This window comes from Acipenser ruthenus, chromosome 38 (genome assembly GCF_902713425.1).
Source record: "Acipenser ruthenus chromosome 38, fAciRut3.2 maternal haplotype, whole genome shotgun sequence".
NCBI classification, from domain to species: Eukaryota; Metazoa; Chordata; class Actinopteri; order Acipenseriformes; family Acipenseridae; genus Acipenser; species Acipenser ruthenus.
In genome coordinates this window covers 6,733,742-6,754,757 of record NC_081226.1, presented here as the reverse complement: position 1 = coordinate 6,754,757, position 21,016 = coordinate 6,733,742, and the positions used below count along the sequence as shown (strand labels likewise).

At 43.3% G+C, this 21,016-nt stretch overlaps 1 protein-coding gene across 1 annotated transcript in view; it reads left to right on the top strand.

Annotated features, from left to right (window-relative positions):
• The window catches only part of LOC131706938 (vacuolar protein sorting-associated protein 52 homolog), a 41,685-nt gene that overhangs the window by 707 nt on the left and 19,962 nt on the right, over nt 1-21,016 (top strand). The window contains exons 2-10 of the mRNA XM_059008891.1: nt 5,983-6,070; nt 10,757-10,809; nt 14,334-14,409; nt 14,612-14,679; nt 14,770-14,945; nt 16,255-16,405; nt 16,553-16,653; nt 17,332-17,464; nt 17,745-17,802. Coding sequence (XP_058864874.1) covers nt 5,983-6,070; nt 10,757-10,809; nt 14,334-14,409; nt 14,612-14,679; nt 14,770-14,945; nt 16,255-16,405; nt 16,553-16,653; nt 17,332-17,464; nt 17,745-17,802 — 904 coding nt within the window. The remainder of the gene's footprint in view (nt 1-5,982; nt 6,071-10,756; nt 10,810-14,333; nt 14,410-14,611; nt 14,680-14,769; nt 14,946-16,254; nt 16,406-16,552; nt 16,654-17,331; nt 17,465-17,744; nt 17,803-21,016) is intronic.

Genomic DNA, 21,016 nt, shown 5'->3' with positions numbered 1-21,016 from the left:
TTTTTTTCGAAGTCTTGGCAGAGTTACACCTCTACCACATAGAGTTCACGTTCTTTATAAATAATAATAATAATAATAATAATAAAGCATTCGTAATCAAAATGATAATAATATAGACATGATAATATAATCACCATACGTTTCAGTGACAAATATCTCCCACTTGAAAGGTCCACATCTACAAAGCAAGTAAAGCCACAGAAGAAAAACACAGTTTAACTAAATAACAACTAGCTATTGATTCAGATTAGGTGCTACCATATTCAGCTGCTTAAAATACAACAACTTAAGACACTAAAGTGATAATAAAACAGTAACTTATGTTAGTACAGTAGTCTCCGGCTAAGAGAACCCCCCTCGGGAAGCAAGCCAAGCAATATTTATTTTATATAGCGCCTTTCATAGTGGACCACCATCACAAAGCACTTTACAAGATAGTGAGGAACAATGCATAATACATTAAATACAGTGAAATACAGGGCATAGTACATTAAACACAAATGACCACCAGAATCAATTAATCAATCAATAAATATGCATTGTCATGACGCACGTGCATCAACACATGAAATGAACAGAACAAGTAAGAGAAAAGCAATAGGCAAGCTTATATTAATAAACTAGAATAATAAAGTAACAGACAAACTAATGTTAATAAACTGTCAGACTAGATTAACACAGCACCCTTACACATGTTAAAAAAATGCAGCAGCAGCTCTAGATTAATTATGAATGCATGTACAGGATCAATATTCAAGACAAGCACAACATTTAACAGAATGGTGAAGCAACTCACAGGACGGGAAACACAAATTGCTCGGCGACTTGTGCGATTCAGGTTTTTTACAGGAGCTCAAACAATTTTCAACTTTTTGTTGCAAGAGAAACACTACTGCAATCAAGTAAGCAGCAGTACATTTCATTTTTAATTCCTTAAATGTTTTTTTTTCCCCCTCAGGAGTACACGTCCTAATTACAGTCCAAAGTATTTACATGCGCTCTGCTGTCACCGTTCTTAAAATGAGCAGTTTGAGAAATACTCAGTTTCCCCTGCAGCAGCTGACCCTGCTTTAGTACAAAACCCACGCTGCATTAGTGTTTTTCAATATGGCAACATCTTAAATTACCGTGCCTGCTTCTTAGAACATAAGAACATAAGAAAGTTTACAAACGAGAGGAGGCCATTCAGCCCATCTTGCTTGTTTGGTTGTTAGTAGCTTATTGATCCCAGAATCTCATCAAGCAGCTTCTTGAAGGATCCCAAGGTGTCAGCTTCAACAACATTACTGGGGAGTTGGTTCCAGACCCTCACAATTCTCTGTGTAAAAAAGTGCCTCCTAGTTTCTGTTCTGAATGCCCCTTTATCTAATCTCCATTTGTGACCCCTGGTCCTTGTTTCTTTTTTCAGGTCAAAAAAGTCCCCTGGGTCGACATTGTCTATACCTTTTAGGATTTTGAATGTTTGAATCAGATCACTGCGTCGTCTTCTTTGTTCAAGACTGAAGAGATTCAATTCTTTTAGCCTGTCTGCATACGACATGCCTTTTAAACCCGGGATCATTCTGGTTGCTCTTCTTTGCACTCTTTCTAGAGCAGCAATATCCTTTTTGTAACGAGGTGACCCGAACTGAACACAATATTCTATATGAGGTCTTACTAATGCATTGTAAAGTTTTAACATTACTTCCCTTGATTTAAATTCAACACTTCTCACAATATATCCGAGCATCTTGTTGGCCTTTTTATAGCTTCCCCACATTGTCTAGATGAAGACATTTCTGAGTCAACATAAACTCCTAGGTCTCTTTCATAGATTCCTTCTTCAATTTCAGTATCTCCCATATGATATTTATAATGCACATTTTTATTGCCTGCGTGCAGTACCTTACACTTTTCTTTATTAAATTTAATTTGCCATGTGTCTGCCCAGTTCTGAATGCTGTCTAGATCATTTTGAATGACCTTTGCTGCTGCAACAGTGTTTGCCACTCCTCCTATTTTTGTGTCGTCTGCAAATTTAACAAGTTTGCTTACTATACCAGAATCTAAATCATTAATGTAGATTAGGAATAGCAGAGGACCTGATACTGATCCCTGTGGTACACCACTGGTTACCTCGCTCCATTTTGAGGTTTCTCCTCTAATCAGTACTTTCTGTTTTCTACATGTTAACCACTCCCTAATCCATGTGCATGCATTTCTTGGAATCCCTACTGCTTTCAGTTTGAGAATTAATCTTTTATGCGGGACTTTGTCAAAAGCTTTCTGGAAATCTAAATAAACCATGTCATATGCTTTGCAATCATCCATTGTCGATGTTGCATCCTCAAAAAAATCAAACAGGTTAGTTAGGCATGATCTCCCTTTCCTAAAACCAGCTGACTGTCTGCCAGGATACTGTTACCATATAGGTAATTTTCCATTTTGGATCTTATTATAGTTTCCTTAAGTTTACATATAATAGAAGTCAGGCTTATTGGTCTGTAGTTACCTGGTTCGGTTTTGTCTCCCTTTTTGTAGATCAGTATTACGTTTGCTATTTTCCAGTCTGTCGGTACAACCCCTGTGTCAAGAGACTGTTGCATGATCTTGGTTAGCGGTTTGTAAATAACTTCTTTCATTTCTTTGAGTACTATTGGGAGGATCTCATCCGGCCCAGGGGATTTGTTTATTTTAAGAGCTCCTAGTCCCTTTAACACTTCTGCCTCTGTTATGCTAAAGTTATTTAAAACTGGATAGGAACAGGTCGACATGTGGGGCATGTTGTCCGTGTCCTCCTTTGTAAAAACCTGTGAAAAGTAATCATTTAATATATCCTGGCCTTTCTAACTTCCTTTTTGACTTGTGTTTGCAGTTCCAAGTACTCTTTCTGTGTACTTTGTTTTTGGTCCCTTTTAAACGCTCTGTAAAGTGCCTTTTCTCGCTGAATATATTTTTTTAATTGATCTATTAAACCATTTTGGCCATTCTGTTTTAGATTTAGATTTGTCTACTTTTGGGATGTAATTGTTTTGTGCCTCTAGTACTACATTTTAAAAAAACAGCCATCCTTTTTCTGTGGATGTTTTCTCTATTTTACTCCAATCTACTTCTGTTAGTCTCTGTTTCATACCTTCATAGCTTGCTTTTCTAAAATTGTAAATCTTAGCTTTAGTCATTACTTCTTTGGCTGAAGTCAAGAGATATTACCAGCTTGTCATGTAACTGGGTAAGCTGCTTTGCAATTAAATTATCCTTCTGAAGATAAACAATGTAACCAAATATATCTGTTAAAGAAGATGCAACAAACGATACAAATCTGTTTGTGTTAACAAAACTTTATTTAGACACCCAAGATTTGACTGGCGAGAAACATCATGGGTTTATTGGAGTTCACAAAGAAAACGTAAGCGTATTTTGAGTTTTTGTTGTTCTTGTTCTAAATGTCATGAATGTAACGTTTAATTTTAAGCACGTTTTTTAAACAATACTACTCACACATGTTTGGTCACTATCACAGCTGCTGCATGAACCTGGGGTTACTGTATTCTGCTGGTGGTAATACAGCACCTCTGGACTTCCAGCACTTGTGTTCAATCAGATTGTTATTGTTAAAGGCAACCAAGATGCTCGGATATATTGTGAGAAGTGTTGAATTTAAATCAAGGGAAGCAATGTTAAAACTTTACAATGCATTAGTAAGACCTCACCTAGAATGTTGTGTTCAGTTCTGGTCACCTCATTACAAAAATGAATGATATTGCTGCTCTAGAAAGAGTGCAAAGAAGAGCAACCAGAATGATCCCGGGTTTAAAAGGCATGTCGTATTCAGACAGGCTAAAAGATTTGAATCTATTCAGTCTTGAACAAAGAAGACGCGGTGATCTGATTCAAGCATTCAAAATCCTAAAAGGTATAGACAATGTTGACCCAGGGGACTTTTTTGACCTGAAAAAAGAAACAAGGACCAGGGGTCACAAATGGAGATTAGATAACGGGGCATTCAGAACAGAAAATAGGAGGCACTTTTTTACACAGAGAATTGTGAGGGTCTGGAACCAACTCCCCAGTAATGTTGTTGAAGCTGACACCCTGGGATCCTTCAAGAAGCTGCTTGATGAGATTCTGGGATCAATAAGCTACTAACAACCAAACGAGCAAGATGGGCTGAATGGCCTCCTCTCGTTTGTAAACTTTCTTATGTTCTTATAAATAAAACTGCATTATGCTCCGCGCTGTCGGATTGTTTTTGTTTTGTAACGCCCCACCACATTGTGGAAGCAACCAGCAAAAAAGCAGCCAAATTGTGTTTTTAAACAGCCAAAGGCCAGCACTTGCGTTGAGGAAAGTGTAGCGGATATTAACTGCATAGGTTTGTATGTAAATTAATTATAGTTTCTCTCAAGAAAATATTATGTAACTTTTATCAATGTAAAGAAATGCAATTAAAATACCAAGATTAATATGTCTTCAATATATCCTTTTTGTGTTTGTTGTATAGCTAATTTTAATATTTTAAACAATATTCCCTATTAACTTAATAGGTTGCATATCTTAACCGTGCTTTACATCCAAAAATAAAGATCATACAAATCAGCTTAAAAGTAAAATTACTTTTGTTTATTTCAATGTTACAGAAGTTCTGTGCAGCAAGAAATTCAATAAATCATCATATAGTTACCAAACTTGTATTTAGAAATAGGTTTAAAACTGTCTCGTAACAAAGTTGTTCACTCCTCGTGGTTCCAAAGATTTTGCAAAGTCCAAAGAATGAGGTTTAGTTTTCCTATTCTTGGTGATTTCCTCAAATAAATGAATTCCTGGAGTTGGTCTTTTTCTATAGTTGGTAGAAATGTCCAGCAGGGTGCAAGCATGAAGCTTCCTTTTAGTTGGAAGTTGGACACAGTCAGTGGCTCCTCTCAACATGTCAGCTGGCAGGCTGGAGCTGTCAAAGGTCTCTCATCCTTGTGGCTTGTTGGTGTGCAGAATAGCCAGCAGAGCTCAGTTTGTGCAAAGCCGATGTTAAGAGCAAGCGTATGGAGAATGGGGAAAGAATGGAGAGAGCACTCGTGTCTGTGACAAACAGGCCTTTTTCAAACCTTCAAAAAACAGGCAGTTCTTACAAATTCTCCGTTTGCATAGCTATGTCCGAGAACCAATGACTTCAGAACACATATCAATGATTGGGTCATTGTCTGTTAGGTTCTAGAATACCACTAGACATGTTAATGTCAACATGTATCTTCAATCCACAAGTGGGCTAATCCCTTTGAAGAACCATCCAGACTTATTGTCAAAATCAGAACAGTTTTGTTTATTTAAAACAATAACGCTAGCTTGTGACCACAGTGGGGTCTTTTTTGTTTAGGAAGAGACGACAAACCCTTGTAACCTATCCAACATTGTGACAGGACAGCGTCACTGGCAAGCTGTTTCTACCAGGAAGGAGACTCAGACACAAGGAAGATGCAGGTTTAAAAACTAATGCATACTTTTAATAAAAAATAAAGAAAGAAAGAAAGAAAACGCTAAACAGACACGAACAAAAATACATTAACAAAACAAAAGGCACAAGGGCCAAAACAAAAGGTCTGTTCAAAACACTTATGGACATAAAGAATACGGAACATGGAACACGGAACACGGAACACTCACCTCCACCAGCATCAATCCTAATCAACCTATTCTCGCCTGTGGCTGGAGCCTTAATTAATCATTTCATCGTTTATTCAATTCCTGACGCCAGCCACATTCCCACGTGTTTTTGAAGTTCTGCACTGGTGATGACCTAATAAATCAAAAGGAATAGAAAAAAACATGCACAATAAAAATAGCCAAAAAATAGCCAAACCCCAAAAGACAATATCTACCCACTAGATTCTTTCAAAACAAGCCAGATTTGGCTGGAAAACCGCCAGCACTCCTTGTGCTGTCAGGAGCTGAGTTTGAGACGATGTATTGTCATTGTGATATGTCATCTGAGGTTTTTATTGTATTTTTTAGGGTAAGCTGGAAGCGGAGGGGGTCCCCGGCCTGAATTTGAGGGATTTGGATCTCACCTCCGATGAGTTTATTTTGGACGAGGTTGACAGTAAGATATGGGGTTTCTATTATTTCATTTATTTAAAGAAGTTGTTATTAATTGTACTGATCATGTGTTTGTTATGTATTGTATCTAAAGTTCAATATCAAATTTGAAGTATTGAAAAAAATATCTGCTATGCACTTTTCTCAAGCTCTCGGAGGGAGAAACCTTTAGGGCACATGACCAAACTGGACAGACAACAAGACCTGAAGTATAGCTCACAGGAAGCATGCCAGCTAGTAATATACAGACACCAAGGAATGATGCAGTTCCATTAGAATGAAAAAAAGATGTCAGTACGCGTGAGCTCCTTTATTGTGCTTATAGGGGTCAGGAAAGTAGGAAAGGTAGAAAAACGTGACAAAACCTACCTTCTGAGCACCATACCCCCTGTAACAAACCTACCTGAGTACCATAGCCCTGTAACAAACCTACCTGAGTACCATAGCCCCTGTAACAAACCTACCTGAGCACCATAGCCCCTGTAACAAACCTACCAGAGTACCATACCCCCTGTAACAAACCTACCTGAGTACCATAGCCCCTGTAACAAACCTACCAGAGTACCATACCCCCTGTAACAAACCTACCTGAGCACCATAGCCCTGTAACAAACCTACCTAAGCACCATAGTCCCTGTAAAAAACCTACCTGAGTACCATAGCCCCTGTAACAAACCTACCTGAGTACCATAGCCCCTGTAACAAACCTACCTGAGCACCATAGCCCCTGTAACAAACCTACCTGAGCACCATAGCCCTGTAACAAACCTACCTAAGCACCATAGTCCCTGTAAAAAACCTACCTGAGTACCATAGCCCCTGTAACAAACCTACCTGAGTACCATAGCCCCTGTAACAAACCTACCTGAGCACCATAGCCCTGTAACAAACCTACCTGAGTACCATAGCCCCCCTGTAACAAACCTACCTGTGCACCATAGCCCCTGTAACAAACCTACCTGAGCACCATAGCCCTGTAACAAACCTACCTGAGCACCATAGTCCCTGTAAAAAACCTACCTGAGTACCATAGTCCCTGTAACAAACCTACCTGAGCACCATAGCCCCTGTAACAAACCTACCCGAGCACCATAGCCCTGTAACAAACCTACCCGAGTACCATAGCCCTGTAACAAACCTACCTGAGTACCATAGCCCCTGTAACAAACCTACCTGAGCACCATAGCCCTGTAACAAACCTACCTGAGTACCATAGCCCCCCTGTAACAAACCTACCTGAGCACCATAGCCCATGTAACAAACCTACCTGAGTACCATAGCCCTGTAACAAACCTACCTGAGTACCATAGCCCCTGTAACAAACCTACCTGAGCACCACAGTCCCTGTAACAAACCTACCTGAGCACCATAGCCCCTGTAACAAACCTACCTGAGCACCATAGCCCCCCTGTAACAAACCTACCTGAGCACCATAGCCCCCCTGTAACAAACCTACCTGAGCACCTTAGCCCTGTAACAAACCTACCTGAGCACCATAGCCCTGTAACAAACCTACCTGAGCACCATAGCCCCTGTAACAAACCTACCTGAGTACCATAGCCCTGTAACAAACCTACCTGAGCACCATAGCCCCCCTGTAACAAACCTACCTGAGCACCATAGCCCTGTAACAAACCTACCTGTAACAAACCTACCTGAGCACCATAGCCCCTGTAACAAACCTACCTGAGCACCATAGCCCCCCTGTAACAAACCTACCTGAGCACCATAGCCCCCCTGTAACAAACCTACCTGAGCACCTTAGCCCTGTAACAAACCTACCTGAGCACCATAGCCCTGTAACAAACCTACCTGAGCACCATAGCCCCTGTAACAAACCTACCTGAGTACCATAGCCCTGTAACAAACCTACCTGAGCACCATAGCCCCCCTGTAACAAACCTACCTGAGCACCATAGCCCTGTAACAAACCTACCTGTAACAAACCTACCTGAGCACCATAGCCCCTGTAACAAACCTACCTGAGCACCATAGCCCCTGTAACAAACCTACCTGAGCACCATAGCCCCTGTAACAAACCTACCTGAGCACCATAGCCCTGTAACAAACCTACCTGAGCACCATAGCCCCTGTAACAAACCTACCTGAGCACCATAGCCCTGTAACAAACCTACCTGAGCACCATAGCCCCTGTAACAAACCTACCTGAGCACCATAGCCCTGTAACAAACCTACCTGAGCACCATAGCCCCTGTAACAAACCTACCTGAGCACCATAGCCCTGTAACAAACCTACCTGAGTACCATAGCCCCTGTAACAAACCTACCTGAGTACCATAGCCCTGTAACAAACCTACCTGAGCACCATAGCCCTGTAACAAACCTACCTGAGTACCATAGCCCCCCTGTAACAAACCTACCTGTAACAAACCTACCTGAGTACCATAGCCCTGTAACAAACCTACCTGAGTACCATAGCCCCCCTGTAACAAACCTACCTGTAACAAACCTACCTGAGCACCATAGCCCCTGTAACAAACCTACCTGAGCACCATAGCCCTGTAACAAACCTACCTGAGTACCATAGCCCTGTAACAAACCTACCTGAGTACCATAGCCCTGTAACAAACCTACCTGAGTACCATAGCCCTGTAACAAACCTACCTGAGCACCATAGCCCTGTAACAAACCTACCTGAGTACCATAGCCCCTGTAACAAACCTACCTGAGCACCATAGCCCTGTAACAAACCTACCTGAGTACCATAGCCCTGTAACAAACCTACCTGAGCACCATAGCCCTGTAACAAACCTACCTGAGTACCATAGCCCCTGTAACAAACCTACCTGAGCACCATAGCCCTGTAACAAACCTACCTGAGTACGATAGCCCCTGTAACAAACCTACCTGAGTACCATAGCCCTGTAACAAACCTACCTGAGCACCATAGCCCCTGTAACAAACCTACCTGAGTACCATAGCCCTGTAACAAACCTACCTGAGTACCATAGCCCCTGTAACAAACCTACCTGAGTACCATAGCCCTGTAACAAACCTACCTGAGCACCATAGCCCCTGTAACAAACCTACCTGAGCACCATAGCCCTGTAACAAACCTACCTGAGTACCATAGCCCTGTAACAAACCTACCTGAGCACCATAGCCCTGTAACAAACCTACCTGAGCACCATAGCCCTGTAACAAACCTACCCGAGTACCATAGCCCCTGTAACAAACCTACCTGAGTACCATAGCCCTGTAACAAACCTACCTGAGCACCATAGCCCTGTAACAAACCTACCTGAGTACCATAGCCCCTGTAACAAACCTACCTGAGCACCATAGCCCTGTAACAAACCTACCTGAGTACCATAGCCCCTGTAACAAACCTACCTGAGCACCATAGCCCCTGTAACAAACCTATCTTCTGAGTAGGCTTGCTACTAGTCGATTTGTATTTTTTTACCAAATCAATGATTAATATCGACATTTATTTTTAAAAGAATTTACCAGGGTTTTTTTTATTTTTATTTTTCAATTCAAGCAGAGAATGGGTGAAATTGACCTTTATACTTATATAGCCCTTATCATATTCAACATGCAACAAAACCATGGTTACCAACATTGTCATTGAAATAGCGTTTGGTCACAGCGGAGCTATAGCTTGTATAGATAAACATCCTACACAAATTAAAAAATTGTCTCAAGTAAACTGTTGAAAACGCAGCATATAAAAGTGTATTACACAGACTTTCAGGTAGGTTTACAAATAAAAATGATACGCACGGGACAAAACATTAGATAGTTGAACAGAACTAACTTGCACTGATTATTCGGAGTCTGAGCTCCGCCCCTCTCCTGCTTCAGCACAGCTGGACTCAGAGTCACTGGAAGGCAAGGCAGACGGGCCTGTCTCGTCCTGCCGCGGAGACTTCAGCCGTCGGCCAGGGTATTGTGCACAATATTCATGAAGTGTTTTCCTCTTGCGCCCCATTTTCAAATCAGACTAGTAACTGTCACTGTATACCTATAGCAAAAGCTTACCTACACCTTAACCTGCTAATTTCAAAGTAGGCGCTTTGAATGATAGACGCTGTAGCTGGCAAGTGAAAGTGCACAGGGTACAGGTCTTGATGATTGACAGTCATTTAAACAAATGAGAGCATTCTAGCGCTGCTTCAGTCAACGAGATCTGTTAGAACAGGATGAAATGACTGACAGTGAAGCTACAGTAGCCTGTTAAGGGATCACTGAGTTGACAAACAGTGACCTCTAGCCATTCAGAGCGGAACGGAGACGGGACAGACAGCAAGTATAAGAACTACACAAACTAGAGATGATTTCTAAATTATTATTTTTGGTAAGAAAATAAAAAATAGCGAGTGGTTTTACTGACGTTTTTTGTATATAAATTTATTTCAGTCAAACTCATTTTTTTGGGGAATTCGACATTTAACAAGCTTTACAGATTAAAATCGAAAAGTAGTAAGTCTACTTATGAGTACCACAGCCCCTGTAACTTTCATTATTGCATTGATCACCAATGCGTTCTGGAGTTTAGAATAGGAAATCTACACTGTATGGGAGTCAATACAAAGAACAAACCTTTGTGTCTGTGCTGTAATGCAGGGCTTGTATTAAAAAAAATCTTTACCCTCTGGGAGCATGTGTGTCATAAGATATACCAGTGTGCAGAAACAGTAAACGTCGTGTGTGTTTGTGTTTGTAGTTCACATCCAGGCGAATCTGGAAGATGAACTGGTCAAGGAAGCTTTGAAGACAGTAAGTGAACTCTACTCTGTGCTTTCCTACTGAGCTGCGCTGTGTGTAAACCAGACCTGCACAAACTGATATTGGATTATTGTGATGAAGCTCTCCACAGAAACCAGGTGCTGGCAATCAGGTGAGGGTCATTGGTGTTGATCTGGCTAATGTACCATTCCAAGAGAAACCAGTAAAGAAACAGCTGCTTGAATGTGTGTGGAGTGCTGTTCACAGAGACAAACCAGTGAAGAAACAGCTGCTTGAATGTGTGTGGAGTGCTGTTCTCTACAGAGACAAACCAGTGAAGAAACAGCTGCTTGAATGTGTGTGGAGTGCTGTTCTCCACAGAGACAAACAGTTATTTCACACCAAGCGCGTAACATTGAATACTGTACATCTTGTGGAGGCTTTCATACAGGCCGCATGGCATAAAACAGACTCGTCGGAAATAAACTGTGTTCCTATTTCTCTGCAGGCATCCGGTGTAAATTGTACTTATTTAACTAATATGTTTATGAAAAATATACATCATTATGGCAAATAATTGTTTTTATTACTGTGTTTAAAAATTAAATTGTTGATACATACTGTCTGTAAAGCGCTTGGAGATACCATGGTATGAAAGGCGCTATATCAATCAATAAAATAAATAAATAAATAAATAAATAAAATAAAAATATTTTCTCAATAAAAAGAACAAGACATTTAGATTGTGCATGGTTGTTTCTGAGTGCGCTACAGAACTGCCCCTTTAAAAAAAAATAACAAACCAGAGAGCAGAAAGGTCACAGCAACACCCTCGCAGGCACCATGGGGTCCAGAAACAGGGTTTGGAAAAATAGAAGATAGAAAAAAGAATAGAAAGCAGATAAACCTCTTGTTTATCCACAGTTTTTAAAAAGATGGTCACCCAACCACATTTATTTTGTTGAATAATGTTTGGTTTTGGAGAAAATTTGCGTTTATTTTCAAGAGACGACTTGGGGTGGGACCAGGGGAGTACGTGTTAGAAAGTTACACCGAGGTCCCTGCATTGTGCAAAAAACGATGCAAGTAGTAAAGTGTGAGTATTAATTATTGGGTGTAAAATAGCGAAGGAGTACAGTAAAGATAGACTGCTCTACAGTGTGCCAAAGATAACACCACTCGAAATTACTAATGAAATGTTGTATACTAAATATTTATAACACATTCCAATTTGTGTTTATATTTTCTGCAAAATACATAGAACTTTATTACAGTAATCCGTCGCGTATCCGACTGTGATGGGATGAGTAAGGGCGAATATGTAAAAGGCTGATAAATTAATCCTGTTTTAAATACCATTATACGCAGCTGTAACAATTACTGTACTATATTATTACTGTTTTGAGAGCTCCCCTAAATCCCTTGTTTAGAAAGATACAGGGTACTAGTGCTTGTGACAGAGTAGCCATCTGCTGTGTGGATGCGTGCATTCGCTGCTGAGTGACAGGCAGGAGAGGTTGAAGTTGATACGCCCCGCAGGTGAACAGGATTTATTTACATATTGCAGCGCTGAGCTGTGGGGTTTCCAGGACATAATGAGACAGACAACAGTTGCGGTTCAAAGCAGTAGGAAACAACTGTGTGTTTTTTTTTTAGTTTTTTTTTTAAGCTTTTAGTGAACAATGGCTCTTGTTCCTCTCCTCTCCTCTCACTCGCAAACTCAACCTTCTCTCCCTCTCTCTCACTTCTCCTGTCGCCAGGTCCCAAACTGTTATCTCCACACACACACCCAAATCCCTCCCCATTCCTCACTCATTGGTCCAACACGCACTCACACACAGGCAGTCTCTCAGCTCTGTCACACAAGCACCAAAACACACAGTGAACGCTAACAGATCTGAACAAGAATAACACAGTTTACAAACACACATTACAGAGTACTCCCATCCCCTTCCCCAGTCCATAATCAGGTCCATTCCCACATTGTCTTGCAAATCCGCTGCCCCAACACTACAGTGTTTACACACTGAACAGCTCACGTGACACTACCAGCAGTGGCAGCGCACGCAGCACTACAACACAGTGTACGAAAACGTTGGTAGGCTCTACAATCTTCTCAGATCAATAATAAGCTAACGCTGCTGAAGAGATTGATCATGATGAAATAAACTGTTAGGGAGGATCTGTGACGGGCGGATACGCGATGGATTACTGTATTTAGTTATCATGAAATGGTGCTGCTGTTATAGAGCTTGGTGCTGAAAGATATGAAAATGTAATTACGTACTTTAAGGAAGTCATGTGTTCAGTGACCGCGCTTCACATTGATTGATGCCTTTGGTGTAAAAGCAACATAACGGCGTCAAAATACACAGAATGCTGGCGCTTTGACGTGACGCGCTTGGTGTGAAAAGACTTCAAGACAAGCAGCAATCATCACAAATCCAAGCAGCTGTTTCTTCTCTTTTTTCTCTTGGAATGGTAAATCAGCCCGATCGACACCAATGCTGATTTCTGAGGAGAGCTCAATACGAATAATCGTGTGGAGTGGAGTCCCTCCGCCATTTACTGGCATGGGGATTCCAAACCCTGTGATCAGTTTGGATAAACCATCGTCACAAAGGCTCCCCTTGTCAGCAATGCAAGGCCTGCTACCTATCAATGCCGCAGAGGCTTCAGTTCTGTTCAGAAGCAATTTTTTGCTGGAACAGTTTGCAAATAATCTAAGCAGAACCAGCATTTGAAAATGATAGAGAAGACACACAAAATAGGATATTAAACAGGTTGAAATATTAGGAACATTTTGAAAATATAAAGAAGACTTTTAAATAAGCAAAGGGCAGAACTTCGTTAACAATAACAAGAAAGTGGTTGTATTGTAGTGTCAAACTGAAGAGGATTGTGGGGCACTGTCTGTCTGAACTCTGAAGCTTTAATGAAACTAAACACTCTTAAGGATGTAGTTATCAAACACCAAGAAGGAGGAATTATACTGTAGCATTGAACTGAACAGGATTGAGTGTGTATTTTTTTTACATTTTTTTTTAAATATAAATTTAGTGTGTCCAATTATTATTTTCCATCCGATTTTCTCCCAATTTGGAATGTCCCTCAGCGCAGCAATTCCTCACACGGCTCAGGAGACCCTGAAGGTTCAGCGGGCGTCCTCCGATCCCACAAGCAAGCCAGCTTCCTTTTCACCCAGGACCTCGAGAGCGGATTTCAGCGAGTTACTGACTGCTGGAATGACAAAGGCCAGCCTTGCAGGTGTCTGCCTTTGAGCACACCAGGCGCCTGGCCAGCAGGGTCCGCTGTAGCGCGATGAGGAGAAGCAGTCCATGCCTGTTTTGCCTCCTAACTCACGGGAGCACCAAAGTCAATGCAAAGCTCCTTTCGGAGTCCCCAGTGAAGAACGACCACTTCGCACAGCCAGGATGCAAACATGCGCTGTAAGACTCGCCCTGCACACCATGCGGCCGTGCTTCTACCAGATGAGCCACTCAGGGACCCCCTGAGTGTGTATCTTTAACCCTTTCTCTCTGTGCTCTCTATCGCCCCCTCATTGTCTGTTTTAGGGTGTTGACCTAAGGCAGTACTCGAAGCAGGTTGAAACAGAACTGCAGCACATTGAGCAGGCTTCCATCAAAGACTGTATCTTTTCAAACCAGGCAAACGGTAGCGTCTTCATCAGTGTATTATTGAGGTGAAACTAGAAGTCGTCAAGCAGGCAAGTGTTTGGGCTTGTGGCTTCATCAGTGTTGAAACTAGAAGAAACTGAGTAAAGCAGACAAGTGTTTTAATACCTTCATCACCCTTTGAATTAACACATTGTCCTTAAACCTGTGTGTGCCAGACATCAAGGAGAGCCAAAATATTGCATCCCTACATAACCAGATAACTGCCTGCGACTCTATACTGGAGGTAAGAATCACATCATTACTCTCCCCACACCCTCCCTACTCTTCCCCCTCTCCTATATCTCTCACCTCCTCTCCCTCTCGTCTCTCTCAGCGCATGGAGCAGATGCTGAGCTCGTTCCAGGCTGACCTTTCCTCGATCTCCTGTGAGATCCAGACCCTGCAGGAGCAGTCTGTCGCCATGAACATCAAGCTGAAGAACCGGCAGTCCGTGCGCAGCGAGCTCAGCCAGCTGGTGGATGAGCTGGTGGTGCCCAGCACCATGATCGGGTGAGAGCCACGACCCCCTCCTAGTTTGGGACACTAACCATTGAGCCACACTGAGAAAGGGAGAGAGATACAGACACACTGAGACAGACATAGACACACTCAATGAGACAAACACACACAGAGACACAGAGGGAGGGAGACAGAGACACTACTACTGCTGACTGTATTTCAGTATTGTCCTCTCCTCTGTGCCGTGTCTCTGTGTTTCAGTGTAGTCCTCTCTCCTCACTGTGCGGTGTCTCTGTGTTTCAGTGTAGTCCTCTCTCCTCACTGTGCGGTGTCTCTGTGTATCAGTGTAGTCCTCTCTCCTCACTGTGCGGTGTCTCTGTGTATCAGTGTAGTCCTCTCTCCTCACTGTGCGGTGTCTCTGTGTATCAGTGTAGTCCTCTCTCCTCACTGTGCGGTGTCTCTGTGTTTCAGTGTAGTCCTCTCTCCTCACTGTGCGGTGTCTCTGTGTTTCAGTGTAGTCCTCTCTCCTCACTGTGCGGTGTCTCTGTGTTTCAGTATAGTCCTCTCCTCACTGTGCGGTGTCTCTGTGTTTCAGTGTAGTCCTCTCTCCTCACTGTGCGGTGTCTCTGTGTTTCAGTGTAGTCCTCTCTCCTCACTGTGCGGTGTCTCTGTGTTTCAGTGTAGTCCTCTCTCCTCACTGTGCGGTGTCTCTGTGTTTCAGTATAGTCCTCTCCTCACTGTGCGGTGTCTCTGTGTTTCAGTATAGTCCTCTCTCCTCACTGTGCGGTGTCTCTGTGTTTCAGTGTAGTCCTCTCTCCTCACTGTGCGGTGTCTCTGTGTTTCAGTGTAGTCCTCTCTCCTCACTGTGCGGTGTCTCTGTGTTTCAGTGTAGTCCTCTCTCCTCACTGTGCGGTGTCTCTGTGTTTCAGTGTAGTCCTCTCTCCTCACTGTGCGGTGTCTCTGTGTTTCAGTGTAGTCCTCTCTCCTCACTGTGCGGTGTCTCTGTGTTTCAGTGTAGTCCTCTCTCCTCACTGTGCGGTGTCTCTGTGTTTCAGTGTAGTCCTCTCTCCTCACTGTGCGGTGTCTCTGTGTTTCAGTGTAGTCCTCTCTCCTCACTGTGCGGTGTCTCTGTGTTTCAGTGTAGTCCTCTCTCCTCACTGTGCGGTGTCTCTGTGTTTCAGTGTAGTCCTCTCTCCTCACTGTGCGGTGTCTCTGTGTTTCAGTGTAGTCCTCTCTCCTCACTGTGCGGTGTCTCTGTGTTTCAGTGTAGTCCTCTCTCCTCACTGTGCGGTGTCTCTGTGTTTCAGTGTAGTCCTCTCTCCTCACTGTGCGGTGTCTCTGTCTGTATTTTCTGTTTCAGTGTAATCATGGACACGCCGGTGGTGGAGCAGGAGTTTGTGGAGCAGCTGCATGAGCTCAACAACAAGATCAACTATGTGAAGGAGCAGTCCTTTAGAGAGACACTCGCTTGTCAGGACGTGCAGGACATCCTGGACAGGCTCAAGATCAAGGTGAGACACAGAGACAGAAACACACCCTGAACCGAGACACACTCTTAGAAAGTGAGACTTTTCTTTCCTCCCTGCACTCTCCTTGTTTTCCAGTCTCTCTCTTCTGTGGTTGATGTTTATTGTTGTTGTTGTTGTCTCTGTCTCCAGGCGGTGTCCAAGATCCGCGAGTTCATCCTTCAGAAGATCTACTCCTTCAGGAAACCCATGACTAACTACCAGATACCTCAGAACGCACTGCTCAAATACAGGTACAGAGCCAAACTGCTCAAATACAGGTACAGAACGCACTGCTCAAATACAGGGGGAGAACGCACTGCTCAAATACAGCTACAGAACGCACTGCTTAGATGCAGGGGAAAGAACGCACTGCTCAAATACAGCTACAGAACGCACTGCTCAAATACAGGGGAGAGAACGCACTGCTCAAATACAGCTACAGAACGCACTGCTCAAATACAGGGGAGAGAACGCACTGCTCAAATACAGCTACAGAACGCACTGCTCAAATACAGGGGAGAGAACGCACTGCTCAAATACAGCTACAGAACGCACTGCTCAAATACAGGGGAGAGAACGCACTGCTCAAATACAGCTACAGAACGCACTGCTCAAATACAGGGGAGAGAACGCACTGCTCAAATACAGCTACAGAACGCACTGCTCAAATACAGGGAAGAGAACGCACTGCTCAAATTCAGGGGAGAGAACGCACTGCTCAAATACAGGGGAGACAACGCACTGCTCAAATACAGGGGAGACAACGCACTGCTCAAATACAGGGGAGAGAACGCACTGCTCAAATACAGGGGAGAGAACGCACTGCTCAAATACAGGTACAGAACGCACTGCTCAAATACAAGGGAGACAACGCACTGCTCAAATACAGGGGAGAGAACATCTGTATTTTATTCTCGCTCTCTCTGTAGATTTTTCTACCAGTTCCTGTTGGCTAACGAGCGCCACGTAGCGAAAGAGGTCCGAGACGAGTATGTGGACAGCATGAGTAAGATCTACTTCTCCTACTTCAAATCGTACACTGGCAGACTAATGAAAGTGCAGGTGAGCCCACACCCAATACACACCCCCCCCCCCCCACATCCCTCTGCAACCCCTCTCCCCTCTCTCTCTCTCTCACCCATTTCCTACTTCAGATCATTCACAGGCAAGCTGATGAAAGTGCAGGTGAGCCCACACCCAATACACGGACTCCTCCCGCTACCTCCCTCCCCATCTCCCTCACCCCTGTCCTACTTCAACAGACGTGGCTTCAGCAAGAAACCAGAAATTGACTGTAAAGATTGTAACGGTCTCTCTTGTCTGTCACTGTGTCTGTTTGCAGTACGAGGAGGTGGCTGATAAAGATGACCTGATGGGAGTGGAGGACACCGCCAAGAAAGATATCCTTTAATACATCAAACGGAACCAGTGTGATTTCATAAGAACATAAGAAAGTTTACAAACGAGAGGAGGCCATTCGGCCCATCTTGCTCGTTTGGTTGTTAGTAGCTTGTTGATCCCAGAATCTCATCAAGCAGCTTCTTGAAGGACCCCAGGGTGTCAGCTTCAACAACATTACTAGGGAGTTGGTTCCAGACCCTCACAATTCTCTGTGTAAAAAAAGTGCCTCCTATTTTCTGTTCTGAATGCCCCTTTATCTAATCTCCATTTGTGACCCCTGGTCCTTGTTTCTTTTTTCAGGTCGAAAAAGTCCCCTGGGTCGACATTGTCAATACCTTACAGAATGTTGAATTCTTGAATCAGATCGCCGCGTAGTCTTCTTTGTTCAAGACTGAAAAGAATCAGTTATTTTAGCCTGTCTGCATACAACATGCCTTTTAAACCCGAGATAATTCTGGTCGCTCTTCTTTGCACTCTTTCTAGAGCAACAATATCTTTTTTGTAATGAGGTGACCAGAACTGAACACAATATTCTAGATGAGGTCTTACTAATGCATTGGAAAGTTTTAACATTACTTCCCTTGATTTAAATTCAACACTTCTCACAATATATCCGAGCATCTTGTTGGCCTTTTTTATAGCTTCCCCACATTGTCTAGATGAAGACATTTCTGAGTCAACATAAACTCCTAGGTCTTTTTCATAGTTCCCTTCTTCAATTTCAGTATCTCCCATATGATATTTACAATGCTCATTTTTATTGCCTGCGTGCAGTACCTTACACTTTTCTCTATTAAATGTCATTTGCCATGTGTCTGCCCAGTTCTGAATGCTGTCTAGATCATTTTGAATGACCTTTGCTGCTGCAACAATGTTTGCCACTCCTCCTATTTTTGTGTTGTCTGCAAATCCTGTTTGTGTGTTTGACTGTGCATGTGTTTGATTGTTTTCAATTGATGGTGAGTGTGCATATGAGCATGAGAGTGAGTGTGTTTTCCTTGACAGTGAGTGTGAGTGTGTTTTCCAGGAGTGCGAGTGTGTTTTCCTTGACGGTGAGTGTGAGTGTGTTTTCCTTGATGGTGACGGTGAGTGTGAGTGTGTTTTCCTTGACGGTGATGGTGAGTGTGAGTGTGTTTTCCTTGATGGTGACGGTGAGTTTGAGTGTGTTTTCCTTGATGGTGACGGTGAGTGTGAGTGTGTTTTCCTTGACGGTGAGTGTGAGTGTGTTTTCCAGGAGTGCGAGTGTGTTTTCCTTGACGGTGAGTGTGAGTGTGTTTTCCTTAATGGTGATAGTGAGTGTGAGTGTGTTTTCCTTGACGGTGAGTGTGAGTGTGTTTTCCTTGACAGTGAGTGTGAGTGTGTTTTCCTTGACGGTGAGTGTGAGTGTGTTTTCCAGGAGTGCGAGTGTGTTTTCCTTGACGGTGAGTGTGAGTGTGTTTTCCAGGAGTGCGAGTGTGTTTTCCTTGACGGTGAGTGTGAGTGTGTTTTCCAGGAGTGCGAGTGTGTTTTCCTTGACGGTGAGTGTGAGTGTGTTTTCCTTGACGGTGACGGTGAGTGTGAGTGTGTTTTCCTTGATGGTGATGGTGAGTGTGAGTGTGTTTTCCTTGATGGTGAGTGTGAGTGTGAGTGTGTTTTCCTTGATGGTGACGGTGAGTTTGAGTGTGTTTTCCTTGATGGTGACGGTGAGTGTGAGTGTGTTTTCCAGGAGTTTGAGTGTGTTTTCCTTGATTGTGAGTTTGAGTGTGTTTTCCTTGATGGTGACGGTGAGCGTGAGTGTGTTTTCCTTGACGGTGAGTGTGAGTGTGTTTTCCTTGATGGTGAGTGTGAGTGTGTTTTCCTTGATGGTGACGGTGAGTGTGAGTGTGTTTTCCAGGAGTGTGAGTGTGTTTTCCTTGATGGTGATAGTGAGTGTGAGTGTGTTTTCCTTGACGGTGACGGTGAGTGTGAGTGTGTTTTCCTTGATGGTGAGTGTGAGTGTGTTTTCCTTGATGGTGACGGTGAGTTTGAGTGTGTTTTCTTTGGTGACGGTGAGTGTGAGTGTGTTTTCCTTGACGGTGAGTGTGAGTGTGTTTTCCTTGACGGTGAGTGTGAGTGTGTTTTCCTTGATGGTGAGTGTGAGTTTGAGTGTGTTTTCCTTGATGGTGACGGTGAGTGTGAGTGTGTTTTCCTTGACGGTGACGGTGAGTGTGAGTGTGTTTTCCTTGACGGTGACGGTGAGTGTGTTTTCCTTGATGGTGATAGTGAGTGTGAGTGTGTTTTCCTTGACGGTGAGTGTGAGTGTGTTTTCCTTGATGGTGACGGTGAGTGTGAGTGTGTTTTCCTTGACGGTGAGTGTGAGTGTGTTTTCCTTGATGGTGATAGTGAGTGTGAGTGTGTTTTCCTTGACGGTGATAGTGAGTGTGTTTTCCTTGACGGTGAGTGTGAGTGTGTTTTCCTTGATGGTGACGGTGAGTGTGAGTGTGTTTTCCTTGACGGTGAGTGTGAGTGTGTTTTCCTTGATGGTGAGTGTGAGTTTGAGTGTGTTTTCCTTGATGGTGACGGTGAGTGTGAGTGTGTTTTCCTTGACGGTGACGGTGAGTGTGAGTGTGTTTTCCTTGACGGTGACGGTGAGTGTGTTTTCCTTGACGGTGAGTGTGAGTGTGTTTTCCTTGATGGTGATAGTGAGTGTGAGTGTGTTTTCCTTGACGGTGAGTGTGAGTGTGTTTTCCTTGATGGTGACGGTGAGTGTGAGTGTGTTTTCCTTGACGGTGAGTGTGAGTGTGTTTTCCTTGATGGTGATAGTGAGTGTGAGTGTGTTTTCCTTGACGGTGATAGTGAGTGTGTTTTCCTTGACGGTGAGTGTGAGTGTGTTTTCCTTGATGGTGACGGTGAGTGTGAGTGTGTTTTCCTTGACGGTGAGTGTGAGTGTGTTTTCCTTGATGGTGATAGTGAGTGTGAGTGTGTTTTCCTTGACGGTGATAGTGAGTGTGAGTGTGTTTTCCAGGAGTGCGAGTGTGTTTTCCTTGACGGTGAGTGTGAGTGTGTTTTCCTTGATGGTGACGGTGAGTGTGAGTGTGTTTTCCTTGACGGTGAGTGTGAGTGTGTTTTCCTTGACGGTGAGTGTGAGTGTGTTTTCCTTGATGGTGAGTGTGAGTTTGAGTGTGTTTTCCTTGATGGTGACGGTGAGTGTGAGTGTGTTTTCCTTGACGGTGAGTGTGAGTGTGTTTTCCTTGA